The sequence below is a fragment of the Anguilla anguilla genome, chromosome 10 (genome assembly GCF_013347855.1).
Source record: "Anguilla anguilla isolate fAngAng1 chromosome 10, fAngAng1.pri, whole genome shotgun sequence".
NCBI classification, from domain to species: domain Eukaryota; kingdom Metazoa; phylum Chordata; class Actinopteri; order Anguilliformes; family Anguillidae; genus Anguilla; species Anguilla anguilla.
This window is the reverse complement of record NC_049210.1, coordinates 27,960,733-27,986,054: the sequence shown is the minus strand read 5'-3', so window position 1 is coordinate 27,986,054 and position 25,322 is coordinate 27,960,733. Positions and strand designations below refer to the sequence as shown.

Below are 25,322 nucleotides of genomic sequence, written 5' to 3'. Positions count from 1 at the left end.
TAGCCAGTTAGCTAGCGACTACATGATATAAGCATGTACTTGTATTTCCTAACATTTAGCAATCTCATACACACACTCTACTATCATCATTGACATCCTAGAATTCTTATGCATCCACTGTACTAATGCAATATCACTTTTGTGCAAATTTAGACGTCGTCGCAGATAGACAACATTGTCCATTATGTCATGGGCTCTTGAGATCGGTTAAAAAGCCAAAATAGTCGCAAGTCTCTGTGTAGGACTCATGTCTTGCTTGCAAAGCACTTGTTAGTTTGTCAATTATGACTAAAAATACCTCCACACGAAACTTCTCAGCTCAAATGAGAATGTGGTCAGGTGCACTGCTCTCCGTTTTCTCTTCGCCTGCCGAGTTACCGCAGACCTGTATTACTGTGTTCCTCCCATTTCCTTGGCCTGCGTCTCCAGGTCTCCAAACTGGTCGCGTAAACCTGCCACAAATCTGACAGTGATCGCAGCCGTAACGAGATCCACATCTACCTTCTGGAGGATAGTACTCGTTGTCTGAATTCTTTGTAATACTTTATTCACAATATACACAAGAAAGCTGTCTCTAATCGGTTCATTTTGTTAGCCACAGAGCGCGCCTCGTCACACGTGACAGCATTCTGAGAATCATCATCTGATATGTTTATTAGTGGATTCAATATATTTTTATAGTTTACACAGAGGGCTTGGGTGGCCTGGGCGTGAGCGGCCCATCTCATATCCGACAGTCCCTTTAAAGTCTCTATGCATTTGTTAACATTGGGCTCAAGTCCATCCATCATAACTTTCCATCAGCGGGGTGATCCCGAGAAAAAATTGAAGAGTGACTGAACAGATCTGAAAAATGTGGTTGTTTCAGAGCAGCAATCTACACTGTTCACTCTGACTAAATTGAGTGAGTGGGCTGCATAAGGTATCCACCCAGCCAAAGGATTTACTTCTAGAATACGGCCCAGATGAGCATTGCAGTTCGATGAGACTGGCTTGACTCATGCTCTTCAGTCCGACAAGAAGCATGTTTCCAATCAGAAAACCCAGATTGAGAAAAGGCAGATGGTGTCCCACCGAAAATCAGACAAAAAAAGCTATATACATTGCCAGTTGTTGGATAATAAATTAACCACTCACAGGTAACACTCTCCCCATTACGCAGATTATGCAAAGTCTTACTCAATTGTCTCTTCTGATTTTTATATACGATCGTTCTGATGCTGTGAATGCTGTCTTTATTTTGACATGTCAAGGATGCTTTTATTCCTTTGCTCACCCAATAACTACGCAAGTTTTCGGTAACGGGTCCCCAAAAAGCTACATCAGTGGATGTGGCTCCACATGTTGCATCTTTCCTCCCGACCGTGGCTCCTGCACCTGCTAGCGGAGTAGTTTCGTCAGCAGCACTGGCAGTGCTGATGTTATCAGTGTCTCCGGAGCCGGGTTCCAGAGAAGGCGTACTCGATGCTAACAGGGTTGATGTCGTGGCTGTGCCATCTCTGCCTGGTGACGGCGGTATAGTTTCCAGAGAAGGCAGCCAGGTTGACTGAGTTGGTGTGGCGGGACTTGGGTTAGCATCTGCATCATCGTCAGCGTCAGGCCATGTGTCAGGGAAGGGATCATTGTTGATGTCGGAGTCTGCATCGGTTGCTGTTAAGTAATCATCCGTCGATGTTTTGAAGAAAGAAGTAAGCTTCGGTATTTTACTGAGAACTTCTTCGTTTCTTGCTTTTTGTTGTTGTTTTCTTGCTCTTTTTTGCGCCCCACTCTCAAATTTTCTGCTTGACGACATGTTTGTTTGTTTTAATAATTTTGATGATGACACAAGAATTCTCGCGACAACATATTTTGTACGCTTACGTTGGTTAGATTAGCGGCAGTATATCGCGAGACTTGCAGCAATCCTGCGGGTACGTATATATGTCAAAACGAATTAAAAATTTGTAAAAAAAGAAAAAAAAAACATTCCCCTCACTGCTCCCCCTAGTGGCGGAGGCCCGGGACTGCAGCCCATGTAGCCCATTGGATAAACGCGGCCTTGGTGCCGACCACTAGGGGCTTTGCTAAGACATTAAAATACCAACTTCCGGCTATGCCCCGTCCACTTCCGGTTTGAGCCCCGCCTATTCTGAGTACGGATACGGATATGGATAATTTTGTTGGTTGAACAGATACAGATACAGATAATGGTGTACTCGCTCATCCCTACGTATTACTTTAAGGAATTATGTTTCAGAAGACCCAAAACAGGGCCCATATTATGAACATAGTGTGTGATTATGAACACGGTGTCGTATGGCAATATCAGGATGAAAATAGTGGGGATGGTACGTGGGGGGTGGAGGGTGCCCTTTTTTCAACTGCCCCTGCCCCCAAAATGTCTGTGCACAGCCCTGCCTCTGGAGAAGCATCTATATTGGCAAACCCCCCCCCCCCCCCCCAAGACCATATCTAAGACTAGAAACAGGATGGTTATATGTAATAAAATGAATAACCACTTTTTGGTTGTTCTCCCGTCTTGATACTACTCCAGTGCTCACTGACCTTTTGTTACATTACATTACATTACATTTATTTGGAAGGCGCTTTTATCCAAAGGGTACGTACAAAAAGTGCATTTCATGGTCATAGACAACTGCTAAACACAGGTAAAGGATTGTTTTAAAGGATGCTTAGTCTTTCACACACACCCTAGCCCATAGGGACATTTAATAATATATATCACAATAAATATATCACATTTTTGGTCTTACAATTGATCGCCTTTTATATCAGTCTTTTTCACCTGTATGTGGATGGTTGAAAAACTACACAAAGGTGAAATTGCACTGACACAGGAACCATTTTCGTCTGGCATCTTGTCCAAGGTACCTGTCTTCCGTGGGGGCAAATCTGCCCTGACCAACCTGTCTTTTTAATTTTGTTGTCTCTTCAAAAGTTGTGGCAGAAAAATGTCAGTTTCAATTATGTGCCAATGTTTCTTAATTTATTTAAATTTCACCACCAGGGGTGATGCATGTAACAGGATGTGTGGGAGAAGAATTACTCTGGGTGGTATCACAAACACTTTCTGCCTAATGTTTAGCTTGTTGTAGCCAATCCTCTCCGTATCCTCTATCTCTAAACCCTTCTAAAAGATTGTTGGCTTGTCATCATATCATTCATCTGATTTGCAAATCCTGTGGACCCTATATACACCATAGGGGGGTCTAGAGTCTGTGGTTTGGTTTACTGAATGGCAGAGATCTGAGGGCCTACTCAGCACAAACAGTGTCAAAGTTCTAGCTGAGATTGTACTTAAAGAAAACTACAAATTCTGGTACATGCATCAGATGTTACTCCCCCTTGGTGATGAATTCAAAAAAATTAAGAAACACTAGTAAGTTACTGAACCTGATATTGTTCCACCACAACTGGTTTTTAACTTTGCACCCTAAGGGGTTCTTGGCCGTTTTTCATTACCTTTATTTATTTATTTATTTTACAGTTTTTTACATGGTCATTAAAAAGAAGCCCCAGGTATTGCATACCAGTTTTAGCAGAAGTCTCTTGGCTACCCAAATCTACCAAAAATTCTACTTCCAGGAGTTTGATAATCAGATATAACAGTTCAAAGTAAAAAAAATTCATTTTATGAAAAAAATATGTTTTTGTAATGTATTTCCAAAAGTACATGTCACCACTCAATAAAAACATCCTGCAATGAAAGTCTAGGGTGTATGTAGAACCCACAACAAATATCATGTCAACAGAACTTACCATTGCCTTAAAATATGGCATTATGTACATGAAGTGCCAGGTGCCTAAGAGAGCCTAGCACCAGAAGAACTCAGGACCTAAACATGTTGATGTAAATGTTTTTATTCCGAAAGCACATTTGAAATACAAAAAAAAAATTAATATAACGCACACCCAAGGACTGTATACCATAAATAAAAATAAAATAAAATATATTTAACTGATAAAAATGATTAAATAATTGTTACACAGAATGAAACACAATATTGCAAAAAAAGTTCCAAAAGAGCTTCACTGCAAGATTGCCAAATTACATGTTCCACATCACAAAACATGCCCTGACTTTGCGGATACATAGGGTTACCCCACAGGGCACACATTCCCTTAGTGTCTTGCCGTTTGCCTTGCCGGTAGCACAACTTACAGCGTTTTCAGCTGCATTGTCTGGACTTGACCAGACTGAGGTCTAGAATCTGTGACACCAAGCTGTTCTGTGATGAGCTTTCGCCTCTATTGCCAAAGTGTGAGTCCTTTTATGCCTTGTGTCTTGCTGTCCTTTGTGAACAGCAGGAATGAATTCACTACAGCAATGTCCAAGAAATGAAAAAAGAAGGTCTTGTACCATTTGTAGGTCTTCCTCTTTACACTGTAGCTATGGATCCGCTGATATGATCAATCAACACCACTAAAGAATTTATTGTAGTCTTTCACAGCTGCAGGTATATGGTAATCACGGATTTCCCATGTTCATTTTGAGTCCGCTGGCTTCTAGGCACAATGTCCCCTGCATAAGCCTTATGCAGGGTGGAGCATATGCAAACTTCTTTTGTTTCCAGCCATTTCAAACAACAGTGGGCCCTTCCTTATCCACCTCAGACTGCCTGGTGCAGATATTTTGGAAAGTTTATTTTCCTGTGTGGCCGGAAATCCAATCTTGTTTTCACGGATGGTTCAACAGGCTCCAAACTTCATCTTGAAAAGGTCAGTGAAAAGCCCTGGACTGGTATAGACGTTATCACAATACAGGTGATAACCATAGCAAAGGTAATTGTTGTTCAGGAGTTTCATGACTGAGTCATAAGTGAGGCCACAACCAGTCTGATAAATGTCTGCCTATGGCCTGTGTACACAGGTGTAGCCGTAAGAAGCAGCTAATACAAACAATTTTAAGCCCCATTTGGTGGGCTTGTTCTTGATGTTTCATCCCTATTTTGACTTTTGTATGCACCATCCTCTCATCAATTGAAAGTTGTTGCCAGGGATAATAATAGGCCTTGCATGAGGTTTTCATACTGTCAATCATAGGCCTGATCCTGGTGAGCCTGTCATATATGAGAGTTCTCATGTTGCGGTCATTTATTTTGTCAGTGTTTGGGTCACTTAGGTGCAGGCTCCAGCTAAGGGCTTAAAATCTGTCCCTTGACATGATTTTCCTTGTGAAAGGAATCTGCCAAACATTATCTGTCCTCCAGTAATCCTGGACCATGGGAGATTTTATACCCATAAATAACAATGCCACAAAAATTCAATAGGTCCTGCAAGGTAACAGGCACCAAAGTATTTTTTTTCCTTTGTATTTTGCACTTGGGCATGTTTGTATGTTGTATTATTGCAGAGGGTTGCAAGCACATCTCTGGACAGAAAAGGCTGGGACATTTACATAATACTGCACATAAATGCTGTACCCATTTGGGAACCTAGGATGTGTGTACGAATAAAGTTGTGCATTACTGGTTCAGAGTCACTATCTCCCTCTTAGCTGTGGGATTGGGAGTGAATGACCTTGCAGGTAAAGGTGTAAATGGTTCTGTGCTGGATGTGGGGAGGTTGGGGTGGTTGCTCTTCTGGGGAACGGTGAAGCAGCACTCTTTTTTTCTGATGGCGGGAGGACGAGGAGGTGGGGGGCTGGTGGGGGGGATAAATGCTCTTTCTTTGGTTCCGAACTTTCCTCTTAAGCTGGCAGTATACTCAGTAAGAAGACAGAACTTCAGGATTAAGAACCACCGGCGAACATGTCCACAAATACTGTTGTCGGTATACTCAGTGAGAACACCGCACTGTTTAAAGTCACTCTACGCCGCTGAGGCGTGAATAATTATGAATAATTACGAGGCAGCTATTAACCGGGGCCGGAATCTCGCCCAGACCTCCGTCTCGCGACTACGCCATGGATGTATAAAGAGAAGGGCTACGTGAGATCACAACACAAAACAAAAAGTTTAAAGTGTTTAAAGTGGCTTCAGTTTATCTAGCTATGCAAAAGAAGGAAAAAATGCGGAATATAGACGAGAGGGTCCACTTTCTCTTATTTCCGAATGTGTACTAGGCATTTTGATTACTTGCTGAAACGAGTAGCACCATTCATCAAATATGCGGGAACTCACAGAATTCCCATCTCTACAGAAGAGATGTTGACTCTCCGTACATTAGCATGTGAAGTCTGCCCTCTGAACTCTCAACCGTGACATAACCAACCATGTGATATTTGGACCAATAGCTGCGAGGGGGAGGTCGGAGAACAAGAAAGAAGTTTTCCAAAAGTTCTCCCTGGAGGCCGTCGCACACTGCACCGTACGAACACACAACACCGCGTCTTTTTGTTCTTCAGTTGTTCTCATTGCTTAGTTTTGCTCAAAAAGTTCTACTTCTTACGAAGTATACTGCCTACTTTAGTCCTCTGATATGTTCCATAATAAACTACACAGAAAACAAAAATATTACATTTTAGCAAAAAAAATAAAAAAGTTAACTTCTCCATGAAAATAATACAGAAATATGTAACGTTTCACTGGGATTCTTTCTATGAGGAGCTCCTGATTGCAACGAGCGGTATATACTTTGCTTTCCTAGGGAGAAATGAAACATAAAATCAATTATTATTATTTACATATTTACACCACATGCGCACACACACACACACACGCACACACACACACCTTTTCCCCTTGGCTGTGACTCTCAGGAAGTGTCTGTATTACAGGGGGGCAGAGGAGGTTGAAGGCACTGCTTTTGCGGTAAGCAGTGGATTGATGTTTTGTTAGCAGTTCCCTGACGAAGAAAAGGTGTCAGTCACACATGCCATTCCATTGTTCAGATAGGCAGAAAATGCTCATTTCATAGCGCCTCAGACAGAAATACTTTCACATGAACTTCTGGTGAGCCTCTTCTTGGAGGTATTTAGAATTTTATCGAAACTACGAGATTATAGAATAATAATACATAATTCAAATAATAAATACGACATTCAAAAAAATGAAACTGAAAACGAAATATCAGCTCACCATCCCTGCTACCTGCATTCTGTGCGCAGAGCACCATTTTATTTTGACATTGGCAGACTACAGCATAAATTGTGTATTATGTTTATATTCAATATTAGTAATTGCAGTGAGAAACTGCTTCTGTCTACACAAGAAAGGTTGTTACAGTACGGTAGTAATGGCAAGATGCAGTTTACATGTGTACCGTCATTGTTTTATAGCTGCATATTTTCACATGCAGAGAAACGCAAATACTATCAATAACAAAAACAGTTTAGCAGTTTCTCAGCAAAATGACTGATCTGAAGAATAAACAAACTCACCCGATATCATCTTCAACTGTATTCATGCCAAAGAAAAAACTGTCATCCCAAAAGTGCGCTCTCTTTTGCAGAACTGGAATCCTTGTCACTGGATGCAAGAATAGCTTCAAGTGCTTTTTTAGCTTCCATGTGGCTCTTGAAACACCTTGTAGCAGCCAATAATGTAATAACTACCGTTAATGTAATAACTGCCATAACGTAATAATTTTTCCGTTCTTAATGTAATAAAAGTCAATAATGTAATAACTGACCATTAATGTAATACATTTTCTGAACCAATAACGTAATAACTTTTTGCATATAATGTAATAAGTTATTACGAATACAAAGACCACCATTTCTTTTCATGAAAAATGTCATCTTTAATTAAATGTATTTAAATAACTTTTTCAAGCAAACTGTTTCAACCACACTATTATAGCTATTCAGCACTCTCTCTCTCTATGTATATATACCAAACCTGACTCCTGAAAGGTTACATGAAAATGTATTACCAAATCAGAATCCTTGCCCTATTGACATCCCTGGCTATTTGAATACAGTCATGACAAGCTCAACAAAGAGTCTAAAACCGAAGCAAATGATATCTATAGTTCATTCTTTTTTGTTTTTGCCATTTTCTCCTATTTTAGTCGTTATACCAATTCTCTGTGTGTATCACGGTCCTGGTGGATGCGCTATCCTCTGTTCGTCTGGGGAGGGTGTAGACTACCACATGCCTCTGATACATGTAGAGTCGCCAACTGCTTCTTTTCACCTGACAATGAGGCAGAGGTGGGAGTAAGTCACACTTGTACAAGTCACAAGCAAGTCTCAAGTCTTAACCTTCAAGTCTCAAGCAAGTCCCATGTCACTGTGTTCAGACTCAAGCAAGTCATGTCGAGTCACTAGTAAACATCAAGCAAGACAAGTCAAGTCATTGCTCAGGTCAAGCAAGTCACAAGTCAAGTCACCATGAAAGAAGTGCTTAAAACAAGAGAGAAAGGGGCACACAGGCAAGCCATGTCATGGGAAAACTGCACCTGTTAGTGAGTTAGTTAGTTTCTACAACTAGGGATGGGCATGGTTAGGATTTTATCAATACCAATACCACTATTGATACTGCTTATCAATACCAATACTTATCAATACTCTTATCGATACTTCCTAATTTGGAGTGCAAAATACATGTTGTTAAAAGAATTATCAGTACTACTTTTATATTAGTTTGGGCAAAAAATATTTAACAAAATAGTTCTGTTGAAAAAATGAAACGTATTGTTTTCTCAGACAAAACATGATGCTGGGACCAATTGGTATAGATACTGTAAATGTAATGTGTATCAAGAGAATGTTTAGTTCTTTAAAAAAGGGACGGTAAACCATCCTTCATTATTATGAAAACTGAAAGATGTGATACCAAAGTTATCTTTGTATGTCATGTTATGTACTATATTTTACAGGTTAGAATTTTGCATTAAGAGGTTGAAAGTTGAGCATAAGGGATAATAGTGCCAGTGTGGTTGAAGAAGTTATTTAAATACACTTGATTAAAGATTATATTTTTCATGGAAAGAAGGTCTTTTTTATTTGAGAACACAGCATCTTCAAAGAGGTATAGATTTCATATTATACAACATAAGAGTAATTGTCTGTGTTTGCAAACATGTGTGCTCCCACTTAATTTGGTACTCAAATGGCAAAGGAGTATAAGGCAGGGCTGGAGATAAGTCTAACCATCAAGTTACACAAATAATTAATTCCTAGAGAGAGAGAAGGTTTGTGTATGTGTGTTTTCTCAGAGTTAGGACTAAGATTCAGGGGTCAGGATTGGCCTGGTTTTTGAGCAGCTATTTGAAAGAAGCAACAGTAAGGGTAGGCCTAAGTGTTATGGAAGTCTGACACTTGATAATAAATAAAACTTATACATAGTGATACTAAAGTATATTATTACATTATCGGCTCCTATTATTACATTATTGGTCAGTTATTACGATATCGACTTTTATTACATTAAGAACGGAAAAATTATTACGTTATTGGCAGTTATTACATTAACGGTAATTATTACATTATTGGCAGTTATTACATTAACGGTAATTATTACATTATTGGCTGTTACACACCTCTTTGGTGCAATTTCAAAACAAATTAAAACTGCAAAAAAAGACTTTTTCACAAGTTTCTGTGCCATGAATGAGTATAGTATGTCAGCAAGTGACGCTTTTCTTTACTCAGCTGACATGAATTTTGAGTGTTTTGTTGACATGACTAAGCACCTAGATCGCACCGGAATGGCTCCAGATACACGTCACTCAAAGTTCAGACCTTCCCCTCATTGATAAAAAAAAGAAAACTGAGTAAGCTTTGGAAATAACAGAGATATTTGTTAACAATGAATGGTAGTGATTTATGACACCAACTTCCATCAAGCGAGTTCAAGGAGTTAAGAGACAACAAAATTTAAAAGACAGGTTGGTCAGGGCAGATTTGCTCCCACAGGTACCTTGTTGGAAAGATACAAGATGGAAATTACAAGTGTGGTTCCTGTGCTCAGTGCAATTTCACCTAAAGTTCTTTTTCAATCATCCGCATACGCATAACAGATTAACCCTCTTATAGCCCAATGGTCATGAAATTAGACGCCGGCATCTAAAAATGACATGGTCTGAACAGAGATTAAATAATAAAAGAAACAGCAAGGCAGTCCCCTTCCCAAAAAGAGGGCTGAAACTGACACTACGCATTGATGATCACAGTGTTTTAGAATGCAATAACTGTCCTCAATAAGTGAAACAACTGTTAATACTACAGTGGTGGTATTCACATTGCCTCTCTGAGCCATAAGCAATCAATCTGCTTATGTATAGGTTAGGAAAACATTTTTTTCGTTACCTGATTTCCATTAAGCTGAAAGCTTTTTCAGGAGCACTTGAAAATGAGCATTTCTATGCAAATAAATATAATTTCAAATGCAAAAAGTTTCTCTAAAAAATAAAAAAAAATTTAAAAAAATACAACCTCTTACCATACAAACAATGTAGAAATTCCCAATTAGACATTCCAGTGCTGAGTAAATAACCTAAAGGCACTACCTGAAAAATCAACCCTCGGTAATCTACCCATTGTGACTTTTGCCCCTGCTCGGAAATCCTATATACATTACAGTAACATCACAGTCTTGTGTTCTCAAGCTCATTTACATAGCTTGGTTGCAACAGTCACTACAGAGTTCCAAACTACCTCTTCCAAACAACATCAGCACAAGAAAAGTTCTTCAAGAGTTTCATGAAATGGGTTTCTATGGCTGAGCTGCCATACATAAGCCTAAGATCACCATCACAGTGCAATGCCAAGTGTTGGCAGGAGTGGTCTAATGCACACTGCCATTAGAATTTGGAGGAGTGGAAACATTTTCTCTGGAGTAATGAATCACACTTCAATATCTGGATGTTCTATTTGTTACAGTGAATGGAAATTTAAAATCTACAGCATAAAATGTCATTCTAGAGAATTGTACACTTCCAACATTGTGGCAAAAGTTTGGGAGAAGACCCTTTCCTATTTCATCATGACAATGCTATAACATATAAAGCTTTAAACGTTTTAGCCCCTGACTTAGTGAGTTAATTATTCCTCACACTCCTCCAAGATAATTTAATTCACAAGATACTGGTTATGTGAAACTTAACCGGTATATCTAAAATATAACCATGTATATCTAAAATTACAATGCTCTTATAGAGCTCCTGTCTTATAGAACAATCTTCCTATGTATGTGCGGGCTTCAGACACTGTGCGGGCTTCTGTCCTTAAGCGTAGGTCTAAAACTTACCTCTTTAGTCAGTCCTATAGTTAGTCCTATATCCTGGTCAATGGTCTTGAATAATCATGGAGTCTATGAAATTAAATGTGGATGTCTGGACTGGGTAGGGAGCTTAGCGTCAAGTGTCAAGCTGGCTGCTACAGAGCTGACGCATCAGGTAGCTTAGCGTCAAGTGTAAAGTTTGCTTCTCCAGAGCTGATACACTAGGTAGCTTAGCTTAGCGTAATAGTGGCATTAAATAGACACATTTACTCTGCATATTGACAATCTTTATTGTGCCTAACCTTATCTTCTCTGTTTCTTTTTCTCTGTTTAGCTTTCCATGGGGATCCTGGCACTTACTTCACCCTGAGCCCACGGGATCGCTCCAGCCCTGTCCCTCGCTCCATGGTCATGGACTGCTTCAGCCGTGTTTCTCCCTTGCCCATGCCCTGATGTAGCCTGGAGCTCCAGATCTATCACCTGGCTCCTCTAAACTGCACTATACTGAACTATACCATTGGTCTTCTATTATTCTTGTTAGCTATAACCTAAACGGTAACCTGCTTAACCCATTTTATTTGCTGTGATAGATCCCTTGTAGCATTTCTGCTACATTTCATTCTACTGCTACTTTACACCAGGCTGGCCAGTGGAGGATGGGCTCCTCTATATAGTTGGGTTCCTCTCAAGATTTCTTCTCATTGGGGAGTTTCTTCTCACCTCCGTTTGAGGTCCACACTAGAAGATTATTATTTATTTTTTTTACCTCATGTACTTGCTAATTGGCGGTTCAGGACTGGTGTATGCTGTTTGTTCTTTTTTCTATGTCTATTACCTTGCTACTCTATAAAGCATCTTTGTGACAGTTCTCTGTAAAAAGTGCTATACAAACAAAACAATTTAAAATTAAACTGAAATGCCTCTGTGCACAAAGCAAGGTCCATAAAGAAATTAGTTTGGTGGGGAAGAACTTGACTGGCTTGCACAGAGCCCTGCTCTCTACCCCGTCAAACACTTTTGGGATGAATTGAAATGCCGATTGCGAGCCAGGCCTTATGCCTAACATCAGTGCCCAACATCACTAATGCTCTTGTGGCTGAATGGAAGCGAATCCCAACAGCCATGTTTTAAAATCTTGTGGAAAGCCTTCCCAGAAGAGGGGAGGCTGTAATAGCAGCGAAGGGAGGACCAAGTCTATATTAATGCTCATGGTTTTGCAATGAGATGTTCAACAAGCACATATGGGTGTGATGTTTGGGTGTCCACATACCTTTGGCCATGTAGCGTATATTGATAGTTACATTAACATGCCAGCAATAAAGATTTAGTCCAATCTAACCACATAGCGACACTATAAAGATCCAAATATAAAGAAATACTGAAAATTTTATCAAAAATCACTCAGAGAAGTTGATGGCATGGTCCAACATCTCAGTTGGAACATATGTGTAAAACATGTTCCAACCACATTGTCAACCACATGGTCGCGCTATACAGATTTCTTAAAATTCACAAATTCATTTAAAAACACTTTAGTCAGAAAGATCCCTAATTTTCCCAAAATTGGACCATTTGCATGTTCCTGCATTCGTAGAGTCTCTGTGCTAGGAAACTGTTGTAATGCTGCTTGGATCCTGGAAATCGCTGTTTTCAGATACTGTATACGTATTATTCTTTTTAGATTTTTTTTTTTGTTCTGCGCCAAAAGTGTTTGCACAGCAAAAACTGTCTATTGTAGAGTAGCTACACTTGGCAGCTATATTCATCCACTATTCCGGTTAGAAAAATGACCCCAATTGGCCATAATGTGGCACTGTAGCAAGGCCACATTGAATTTTTAGGTTTAAGCTTACCAAGCTTGGTGTAAATCCTTCAATAGATGTACAGTATCTATACGTATTTACTGTTTCAATTCTAAAATATTGCATTTGCACACAAACTTTACATATCATGTCACTAGCCCATAATTATCCTACAACATGCTATCATTTTGACAGTAAAGTGCCCAGATTAGGGCAACTCAGAGTAAGGCATGATAGGTACTGCTCCTGATTATGTTTATCTCATAAAAAACACATTTTCAACATACAGAAATGCAAAGTTACTCACACATACAAGGCATACACTGTCTATAACTCATTCATTCAAACTGGCATAATCTAGGCCTTCCATTAAAAGTATTGATATCAAAATGACGCCAAGTTACTGTACTACAAACAATATAGGCTATCTTGCCTCACCGAAATTAAATAAGCTGTATTCCAAATCAGTGCTACCCAATGTTTCCTCAATAGTTTCAAGTCACTTGGCCCTGTGTGTATAAGCATACAGTACATGGACAGGCCAAACATATGTGTGGATGGGTTTGTAAGAGTGAAGATTGATTGAATAGGTGTCAATATGTTCAATTTGTATTGCTACGTATGTATTTAGCTGCCCAGCCTTTCTATTGCAAGACGGCAGCACGTCTCTACCTGTCCGTATGCTTATGTGGCTGCTCTAGTGCTGTGCTCTAGTGTTGACTGAGTGATATCCATTGTTTGAGTGATATCCATTGTTTCTGAAAAATACCGGTCAATTTTGCGAGTTGTTCGGATAATACTTGATCTGTAAATCCGATGTAGTCAGTCTGGTACAGGCTGAGTCTGGCTAGTTCTGTAGCCATGCAGGAAACGTGCTGAGCCTAGTTGCGTTTATTATATAATTCCAGTTTAAATAAAGGAACCTGTCCATCACGCTGTGTACTTGGATCATATGTGAAGTGTGGCTTACATTTCTCGCCGATTCTGGAGGACTATGGAGCCTGCTCACCTCTCGGAGCTGGAATGCCGACACGCCACTTGATTTTGATGAGCCCAAATTTCTCATGACAAAGGAAAGTGCTTCTTTCTTGGCTCTGATACTGGTACTTGAAATTGTATTCCTATTGTTTTAGACCACGGCTGGTCCTGATTTAAATTCAATCTGTTTTACGTGAGACGTCACGCAACGTCATCATCTGACTCAGGAGGACGAAAAAACTTGTCAATTATTATTGCACTGACCTGGATTTCGTCAATTTTCTTGCTCCTTACCACATGCCGATCAACATGTTTCCTTTAGCACCTCTTTTGCTTTTATTGATTGTACTGTATCCACATGAGGTGCATGAAAGGTGTGGAGAGCAAAACGTGTCTCATCTTTTATTCCTTCGAAAAGGCACAAAAACTGGGATTTTAAATCTTTTAGGAGCTCTCCCAACTGGATCACACAAACTACTGAAGATCTCATGACTTTACCCTATTTTATATAAACTCTGGAAAAGAAATTCTGGAAAGTAATGAAATTTTCATTTGGGAATGTAACCACAAATGAGTTGCCAGCCCGCATTGTAAAAGACTCATGCACTCCAACTGATAAATCAGCCATTCTTAATTGCATTAATGAACATTTTATTTCTTCAGGTTTTTTATTTGAGTCTTTACATCCAGATCCAAAACAGCCTAATAAGCAGCGGGTTCACTCTTCACCACGCCCAATTAATTCTATGGTTCAACCATTCAATTTTGCTCATCTTGATGTGATAGAGGTCCATAGAGCCTTAAAGCAACTGGAACCCAACAAATCCGCAGGTCCTGACAAGCTTGATCCATACTTTCTCAAATTAGCTGTAGACTTTATAGCAGAACCTCTGACTCTTAATATCATAAGAGTGGCCTTCTTCCACCGAATTGATCCCAAAGGTGTTGGTAAGGTTGAAGGTCAGGGCTCTGCACAGGCCAGTCTAATTCTTCCAAACTGTTCTTGACAAAACCATTTCTATATGGTCATCTTTGTGAGCTTGGGGAGGGGGGCGTGGCTGGGCCTTACCCAAACTATTGGGGAAGCACAGAATGGTGATATATCCATTGAGGTTTACCTGCCATGCGTAGTGAAGCTGTCCCCTGGGCACGTCCTACAACATTGGATGCTTCACATGTGTACAAGCCCTCATCATAGCTTTTCACTGAAGAAAGGTACAAGGTGGCGTTCTTCACCCTAAGGACAGAGAGGCTGAATTAATGCAATCTGGTAGTAGAACATATCAGTTGTGCATTTTTTTTCATGTGTCAATTATTTACATGGTTTTTTATTATTATTTTGTTCAAATCAAAGGTTCCCAACCATGGTCCTAGAATATCACTGGGCTTTTTTTGTTACACAGAAAGAATGAAGCCGTAACGAAGCAATTAATTGGCTTCTTGGGTTTTAACTGGTTACTGATTCTAAGGTGCAAACAATAATGCCCCTGTCTGGATGACTGCAGAGCAGTCAGCATTTTCTCCACTCTCCCTGATTGATTTACCATTCATTGGTGACAAAACTGAAACAGAAACCTGTTAAAAAAATCCATGTATCTCAGCTGCACTTAAAGCATGTTGGAAAATCTATAGTATCACACAGCACAAAATCACTGCCTGCATTCTAACCCCAGTCCGGCATAATCCCAACTGCATAATTAACCCCAGCATCAACCCAGATATTTCAGTCCTCATGCAACCAAACTATGAGTGGAAACAACAAACTGTGTGTTCTAGCTTAATTAGTGGATGGTACATGACAACCAGCCCCAATATGGAGTTTCCAAGTGCTACGATAGCATTTACCAAACATCCCCTCCCTGCAGTCTCATCAGTAACTCCTCCCAGGTGGAAGTATGCTTTGGGTCATTGTCCATTTGGAAGAGCCATTTGCGACCAAACTTTAACTTCCTGGTTGATGTCTTGAGATGTTGCATCAATATATCCGCATAATTTTCCTTCCTCGTGATGAGGAAGTGAACCAGTACCTCCTGCAGCAAAGCACCCCCACAACATGATGCTGCCACCCCCGTGCTTCACGGTTGGGATGGTGTTCTTCGGCTCGCAAGCCTCACCCTTTTCCTCCAAACATAACGATGGTCATTATGGCCAAACAGTTCCATTTTTGTTTAATCAGACCAGAGGACATTTCTCCAAAAAGTAAGATCTTTTCCCCATGTGCAGTTGCAAACTGTAGTCTGGCTTTTTTATGGCAGTTTTGGAGTAGTGGCTTCTTCCTTGCTGAGCAGCCTTTCAGGTTATGTCAATATAGGACTCGTTTTACTGTGGATATAGATACTTTTGTACCTGTTCCCTCCAGCATCTTCACAAGGTCCTTTGCTGTTCTGGGATTGATTTGCACTTTTCCCACCGAAGCACGTTCATCTCTAGGAGGCAGAACACGTTTCATTCCTGAGCAATATGACGGCTGTGTGGTCCCATGGTGTTTATACTTGCGTACTATTGTTTGTACAAACGAACGTGGTACCTTCAGGCGTTTGGAAATTGCTCCCAAGGATGAACCAGACTTGTGGAGGTCCACAATTTTCTTTCTGAGGTCTTGGCAGATTTCTTTTGATTTTCCCATGATGCCAACCAAAGATGCACTGAGTTTGAAGGTAGGCCTTAAATACATCCACAGGTACACCTCCAATTGACTCAAATAATGTCAATTAGCCTATCAGAAGTTTCTAAAGCCATGACATAATTTTCTTGAATTTTCCAAGCTGTTTAAAGGCACAGTCAACTTAGTGTATGTAAACTTCTGACCCACTGGAATTGTAATATAGTGCAGAGGTTCCCAACCTTTCACAACTCGCAGCCCACATGCAAAAGCTTCCGTGGTCCCTCATTTTACAAATGCAATTACACATGTAATAATCAACACTGAAAATCATGGACTGACCTACACAAGGTCACACGGCTTCACACATTGATAATTGTGATTGGGGGAGCTACGGGGGGGCTGGGCTAATTAATTTTGACACAACAAACAATAAAAAATAACAACACTATTCTTACAGAAAAAAACATTAAATGATGCCGGGCTAATAGGGTGCTACTGCATAATTGAAATGCACATTAACCAGTGCAACGCAATCTGAGTTTGCTTTCAAAAAACTTGATAGGCTTGGACACATACTCGCCATGCTTGGTCTCCAGATGACGCTGTAATTTATTGGGTTTAAAAGCTTCGTTTGATAAGACTTCTGAGCATACAACACATAGCGGTAGATGCTCATTTTCAGTTCCTATGCATGTAAAGCCTAGGGCTAAGTACTCACTGCTGTATTTCCTTCATTTTGCTTTATGTTTCTTTTCAGTGTCATACACTGGAGCTGTTTTCTTACTGGTAGATGTACCAGCCTCTGAATCTTTCCTTTTGAGAGACCCTGTTTGTAACCACTTATCCATGATAAATTCCAGTTTGAATAAATTAAAAAAAGAAGTGTTTTAGCACTGACGGTTTAGCTTGCAGCCTTGCACACACTTCGGCAAGCCAACTCTTGATATCTTTCATGTTTATTATCTGCACTTTCCGGCCAGTTTTAAGTTCTAAGTAGTCCTACAGTTTTTCCACTACATTCAAAATTTTTACACCAAAATGAACGGCTAGTTCCAGACATTATTGCTTGTATTCAGATTTTTGATATATTCAAAACTTTTTGAAATATTCAAGCTTTTGTGAGCAATTTTTGTGGTCACTCCATAGAGGGTCACTCATGGACGTTTAGTGGGATGTTTAGTCGGACACATGCGCAGGTGGTCACTCACTCACTCATGGACGTTTAGTAGGACGCACTTCCAACGGCACAAGATTTTTAAGCACAGCTTTATCGCCTAACGTTACTTTAACCCTAACATGTTAGTGTTTCGCTTACTTTAGTTAACCTAGTTAGCGCGTACGGATACTATCCTGCAAGCATGAGTAGAAGCTAATGATACACAGCTACAACCACCGATACAGATGTATGGACACACGGACGCTACAACCACCGATACAGATGTATGGGCACACGGAGGATAACAGATAACATTACAGAGGTGAGGACATGTCATAACTAGCTAGCTATATAGTTAGCCAAGTTTTACTCATGACACTTTTAGGATATGACTAATCCCTGGAACATAATCGCTACTTGCTGATCCCCGGCTATATATGTAACGCTATGGTGTGCTGTGGGTCTGGACGGTTTCGTGCTTCTTCTGAGCTATGCGCACTCATTGAAATGCGTTGAGGCTTGAGGACAGTGCCAGTTGGAATTTGAAGCAAGCCCACACAATTCCTTCAGGAATTGTAACCTTTCTAGTTTTAATAGAACTTTTCCTAGCCCAAGGGCCATTGAAACTGATTTTGCCTTCGTGACCAGTAGGATGTGCTAATTTCCCACTTCTCTAGTCTTCCAACATGGCACTTTGTTTGGTTGCTAGGTGATGTCTGATGCAACTGTAAGCCTCCCCTTACGAAAAAATCATGTGTCCAAAAACCACATGCGAACACCCAACATGTGAAGAGTACACGTGAACTATAAATATAATTCGAGTTATAAAATGAGTGGTAATCTAGGCTAATTTAAGTCACACATTTTTGTTTTCACGTGAAAATTTTGAAAAGGTCAGTCACGTATGAAAATATGGCATGAAATCATTTTTTTCACATGTGGAAATTTTCATTCTCATGAGAAAGGTCAATCCTGTGAAAATGTCCAGTTCACACGTGGAATTTTCTTTTCACCAGAACTAGGTTCGCGTTGGTGGAAAGGGGGTATGTGACACTTGTTATTGAGAACTATGTAATCGTGTCCTGTCTTTTTGCAGGTGTGACATTTAAAAGATGAAAACATATAAAAATATGTTCAAAGCCGCCACACCCACACTGAGACATGGAAAAGCCATACTCACCCTATGGTAACTTTTCCTCCTGTGAGTACCGACCAGCCTTGTTTTGACCATGTAATGGAAGGTGGTGGGTTTCCATATACCTGGCACTGGAATCGCACCTTGGATCCCAAAGTAGCAGTCACCATTACAGGCCAAATCTCCAGAGAGGGAGGATCTTGGGGGACATCAGAAACAGTTCATTTTGTTTGACCTAAATGAGGTATCACTATGAAATACTGATGTCTGTTTCTTACCGATGTAATAACATACCAAGCACATTCAGATAAACCTTCCTGGAAGACACAGCTCTGAATAGGTGAGCAATGGATGCCCGACAGAAGTAGATTCCTCTATCTTTGTCCTGGACTCTAGGAGATATAAAAAGCATGTCTATGAGTGTAGACCATAGATTTATATACATGGATACTAGATAGGCTAACCTGTCACTTAGGGACTGGGGCTGTTACTAAATGATAACCAGGTAATTTATAAGTAGCCTGTATAAATTTAATTATAAGATCAATGATTGTGTATTGCAGTGGTAGTTTATACTTTGTAAAATTGAGATGGGAGGGTATGGTGGTTCTGAAGTGCAAAACACAAAAACAAAAACTTTCAGCCCTGAGGTGCAGTTGCAACATACAAAAACAAAAAGGAGTGGTCCTGAGGTGCAGATGCAACATACAAAAATAAAAACGTGCAGCCCTGAAGTGCAAAACACAAATACAAAAAGAAAATGCAAAAACAAAACTTGCAGCCCTGGAGTGCAAATACAACATACAAAAACAAAAAGGAGCAACAAAAAGGATGTATGTTGCATCTGCACCTCAGGGCCGAAAGTTTTTGTTTTTGCATTCTCTTTTTGTTTTTGTGTTCTGCACTTAGTATTGTATTTTATTGTAAATAAATAAAATAATCATTAGCATTAGTAATAATCTGTACAGTATAGATTCAATTAAACAAACTCCTACAGGAGAACCAATCAGTTCCTTAAACTGAAACATTTTCAGAATTTTATAGAATAGAATAGAATAGAAAACTTTATTGTCCATTAAATATAAAATAAAATGGACATTTTCCTTTAGCTATGCTCATTGCATGGGCCCTTTTCAATTCATTAATTAAATATCAATTCATTTCCTGACTTGGAATTGACTGCAACTGTGCTTATCCATTAACTGAGGATGAGTGACAAAAGTCAAGTTATCATGTAAGCTAAAAACAGATGCCAAATAATATGAAAAAAAACCTAAAGAAAAAAGTGTCACAAACAAGTTAAAATGAAATTGACTGCTACAGAACCAAACATATTTATCACATTACGTGCTTAATATAGTATGGGGGTATGTCTGTCTCAAAAATAAATAAACAGCATGAACATTCCACAAATAAAATGATTCACAAAAATGCATATACATATACTTATACACATTGTGGCGCCCCAACCTACATTCAGCGCTCCACGGACACGCAGACAAGCCGGTCATTAGGAGAATTGATTGATTACAGGTATTGCCCACGTGAAATGCTGGCTTGTTTCCGCGTGGCTGAAGAGCGCACGGGCGAAATGCAGGGCACACCTGGAACCAGTTAAACCTAATGCTACAGACGGACGCATCAGAGGCTGGTATTGAAGCAGTCCTCTCCCAGGTCCGGGATGGGGAGGAACACCACGTAACCTACATCAGCCGTAAGTTGCTAAAGCACAAACATAATTATGCCACTGTGGAGAAGGAGTGTCTGGCAGTAAAATGGGCGATGGAAAAACTCTGATATCATTTGATGGGGAGGAAATTTAGTTTAGTGACGGACCATGCACCGTTAAAGTGGATGTGCCTGAACAAGGACAAAAATGCCCGGGTCACTCGCTGGTTTTTGGAATTACAAAACTTTAAGTTCCAGGTAGAGCACTGAGCAGGGAAGCGGCATGGTAACACGGATGACCTGTCCCGAAGGGGGGAGTGCTTGTGGACGGTCGCTCCCAGCCACAGCATGGAGCTGAGGAGGAGGATATGTGGCGCCCCGATCTACATTTGGCGCTCCACGAACACGCGGACAAGCCGGGCATTAGGAGAAGTAATTGATTACAGGTATTTCCCACATGAAATGCTGGCTTGTTTCCATGAGGCAGACGCATGGGAGAAATGCAGAGCACACCTGGAACCAGTTAAACCTAATGGCCCAACCCCTCTCATAATGGGAGAAGTGCAGGTGAGAGGAGAGGAGGACAGCTGGTGAGGAAAGCCGCAGAGTGAAGGGAGAAATACGGCAACTTCACCACGACACGAACATAGTTTTTTTTTTTTTAACTATTAATCCAAGCAATATAAAACATTTTGTTTTGTCTTTCCTCCGAGACTATGGGCGCTGCAAGTCCCGTAACCATTTTCATGTGCCGTATCATTTGTGCCGGATAATCTCTTGGTTCCCGTTACAAACACGGAGGGAGACCTACGGAGGCAGAAGCCAGAAGACACTAACCGGAAACGAGACCAAGGCAGGACCGTTTTTTAAAATAAGAGTTTTTTTTCCTGCTCTTTTTCCGGCACCCCACGAAGGGGAGTTCTGTTCAAAATAAAGTCTTTCAATTTTTTTGTTCAAACGTGGTTCCTGACTCTCTATTCCCCGCTAAATCCAGGTCACACCCTCCTGCACGGCAGTGTAGCTCACAACATACTCATACACAATTGAAACATGAAAAGTCCTTTACGAAGTCCCACATCCACAAAAGGGTTTCCACTGGATGACAAGGTAAGTTTCAAGGAAAAATCCACAACAAAACGCAAAAATACCTTAATCCAGCAATAACTTATATCACCACACGTCTAGTTCCAGACAGGCAATTGAGGATGCATGTAGATGCATTTTGCCTTAGTTAATTCACAAGCTTTACACCATGACAAACACATTCAAAAAACCATAGGCCTCTCCCCCTCCTTCTATCTACAGTAGGATATGTAGTGTTTAGATTTCGGCCTTAGAGAGGGAAACAGTAAATAAGAATGTGGCCTGGCCTCCCCATCACAAGCATCAAAGCAAATGTGATTGGGGCAATTTTAAATTCTACTGATACCCTAATCTAGGCTGACAATCTATGTGTCTCACCTCCTCAGAAGAGACAAACCATGACACAGGACACCATATCGGGGGTTGGAAACCCTGCATGCCTAACATTTCCCATTACTTTTAGTTTGAATGCAATCTTTAGGTAGGCCAGTCCTTGCCATAAATTAGTCTGACCCCCCTTCCCTTCTCTCCTAAACCTTAACGCAGCATCACCCAATCGGGGCAAAACATCCGCAAGCCATGCTGGGTAAGGTATTTAAGGTGGCCACAGGAAAAAGGTTGCATTTGGTTTCAGAGTCTGGAAGAAGAGTTTTCCTCTTTTTATTTTGGTGGTGGTTCCTTGGTTGTGTGCTTGTAGCTGGTTTCCTGTCATCCTGTGGCGCTTATACTGGAAGTGGGTGATACTTTGGCAAGGTCTGGCTTATCTGTCTCTCTCTCTCTCTTTTCTCGTATATCCTAGTCAATTGTTTAATGTTTTGTATAATGTCTTCTGTTTTGTAATTTAGAAGTAGTGTGCCTGCATTCAATAAAGAATGTAAAAAATATATATATATATTTTACATGTAGGTTAAGTGAGGGGTTCTAGCACACAATATCGCAGAGTGCTGAACATCTTAATAAGGGTACTGACTGTTAGAACCACTGGATTCGGAAAATAAACAGATTCTTAATTAATCTTCACTTGTCCAACATTGCCTTCATTACTTTAGTTCCTGCATCCCACTTCCTCTCTGGGAGCCATTCTGGGAAGGTAGACCCCTCCTTAAAGGGACCAATGCCTATTTAAAATTTGCCTTGTGTAGCGGTAAAATGGATCTCGTCAACACCCCAGTATTGGATGCAGCCATACATTTACATGGTTCACAAGGACTCATTTCCCGGTACAAAGATTATTTGTTCTAAGGGCAAAATCCACTATAATAAAACATTAAATATTTAGATGACAACTGTGGCAGTGTTACATGCAGTCATCACAACTCCCAATACAAATGCTTGTTTTATAGGATTTCCGTCTGTCTAGCTAAGCAGCTAGCTTTAAAAAGTATCAGCTTATGATTGCAGAAGCCAAAATATATGGTAAAGAACAGTTGTTTTACATTGAATATCTTTGTTACACCAACACTGAGCTAGTTATTCATGATTACAAAACATACTGTAAGACCCAGATCACACTGAAATTAAATACTAATTAGGCCTACACAAGTGATGGCAAACCTAGCATAATGCATAATGCTGGCTTGCTACTTCACTCAGTGCGTTTACATTCACAGTTGAGATCGATCTATATTAATAGCTTGATTTGGCCAAAAATGAGAATTAATTGGATTATTGTCGTTGTCCCAATATACATGACTTGGAAAGAATCGATTTCTTGCCCGAAGTGTGTCTTGACGAAGGCTTCCTATAAATCCTGCTTCCTCCAATTTTGTCGCAACGTTTTTGAATAGTTCGCCATTCCGCATTTTTCTTCCATCCATGTATTTCAGGATATTTAACTCCTTTAGTTGGTCTCCTCGTCCGTCCAGAAATTAGTTTTTTTCGCCATGATACTAGGGAGGGCAAAATGGAGCTTAGAACGTCGCCAGCAGTGTATGCGTGTGAGCTCGACAATGCATTTCTCACAGAAAAGGTTGTTTGTCGCCTTTTTTTAGTTCATTACAGTGGTGATAGAAGTGACAATAATTAAGTGGTAGGCTACTGTGCTGTTAGCCTTTATTGATCGCCGTACAAGGTTAATGTGAAGTAGTTAGCACAATCAGACAGCACTAACCCATAGAAATGTACTTTCAATGGTACTTGCTCAATCGAACGGTAAATGTGAAAAACATTTGATTATAGTCAGCGGCACCAAAATTTTCCGTCACACACTCAATAAATGGCAATATTCCCAGTAGAAGATTGAATGAAATATTTTAAAGTTATAAATTTTCTGAAACGTTATTGTGGCAAACGAACCTGCCACAGGCCAACGAAGTGGCTTTCCAAGGGGCCCTCCAGCACAGAAACACAGGGAGACGACGTTCAAAACAAATCCACATTTATTCACGAGGTTGGTAGGATGCTACAGCCAAGGAGCAGATGTCAAAACTGTCATGACAGAGAGGCTCTCCTTGTGTGAGTGGGGATGGCAGATTTAACCTGTTTACCGATTACCTCAATATGCACAGGTGTAGCCACCCCTTTTCCCGGGTGCAATTAGCCTGGCCAATTATCTAATTAGCCAGGTCTAATTAACTCGACTCAGGGCAGGTGTGGCTGCTTAAAACAGCCATCCCCACACCACCGTTATCAATTCCATTTGGCCACATTGAGCATATAGTTGCTATGTAAATGACGGAACATGCGCAGAACGCCTAGGCCAATTTTTGGCCTATTGAAGCTTTTTTGTACGTCGCTTTGGATAAAAGCATCTGCCAAATGAATGTAATGTAATGTAATGTATGTAAATCGACCCCTAACCGCATTATCTAGGTATGTTAGTCCGACTCTGAATAAATCGACTTCGTATGATTTCAGACAGACTACAATGTTTACATGCTTTTTAAAAGTCCAGCTTTAGCTGGACTAAAACCATAAATTGACTTTTTCAAACATCATGTAAACCCACTGAGTGACCGGGACTAGAAGAAATGTCTAGTTGCTAGTGTCAACAGTTTTTATAGTTTGAGCTTTTTGCTGAAAACATCAGGTCATGTTTCCATATTGTATTGTTGGATATCTAGCTTTTAGATTACCGCCTTTGAGAAACAGACAATATAATTTTATCTGGCAATTGTGCTCTGTGTGTCCATAGGAATGTTGTCTGTTCTCTCTCTGCTAGTGTAAATGCAGGGGAGGGGAGGGGGACTAACAGAGATAGAATTGTGTATCAGCCTGTGTATTTGAACTAAGTTCCATCAGAAAGTCATTTTTGTTCATGACCTACATGGGTCCCTCTTCAATTTTTATATTTCCAAAATTTGAAAAAATGGCTGGAGTTAAAGGAGGTGTGGTCAAAATGAACAAATTTCCACAATTTTTATATATTCATATTTGATTATCTTTAAGAATCCTGGATGAAGGGGAATGTACAACTCAGGACAGTTGAAGCTATACTCAAGCAGCTGTCTGTGGGTTCCTGTGGGTAATTTTGTATAATCTGGCCTTATGGCGCTTATGCAAATTGGTATTTTGCAAAAAAAGTGCCCCCCTGCAGGCCATATTGCAAAATAACACTGCAAACCAGTGTATGCTCATCCACAACATGGCCACCCATCATCCTCTAAAGTATTTTCACATTTGCCATAAATTTGTGGCGATACACATATTTTGGGTATGGTCAGCCATTTTTGTCTAAATTTAAATTACATTCCCTTGGCCATCTTTTGCAATATCAAAATTTCCTTCAGAATTTAACATAGGGACATGCTGTATATGATACATGCCAAATTTGGTGAGAAATGAGCAG

General features: G+C 40.2%; 1 protein-coding gene across 10 annotated transcripts in view; it reads right to left on the bottom strand.

The window, feature by feature from the left end:
* Positions 1-25,322, bottom strand: part of LOC118206456 (brother of CDO) — a 374,202-nt gene that overhangs the window by 125,236 nt on the left and 223,644 nt on the right. For 9 of the 10 annotated variants that reach the window (XM_035379207.1, XM_035379212.1, XM_035379206.1 and 6 more), the window contains 3 exons: positions 19,079-19,176; positions 18,830-18,983; positions 15,007-15,125 (listed from right to left, as the gene is read on the bottom strand). In XM_035379207.1, coding sequence (XP_035235098.1) covers positions 15,007-15,125; positions 18,830-18,983; positions 19,079-19,176 — 371 coding nt within the window. The remainder of the gene's footprint in view (positions 1-15,006; positions 15,126-18,829; positions 18,984-19,078; positions 19,177-25,322) is intronic. The other variant, XM_035379215.1, reaches the window with a different exon arrangement.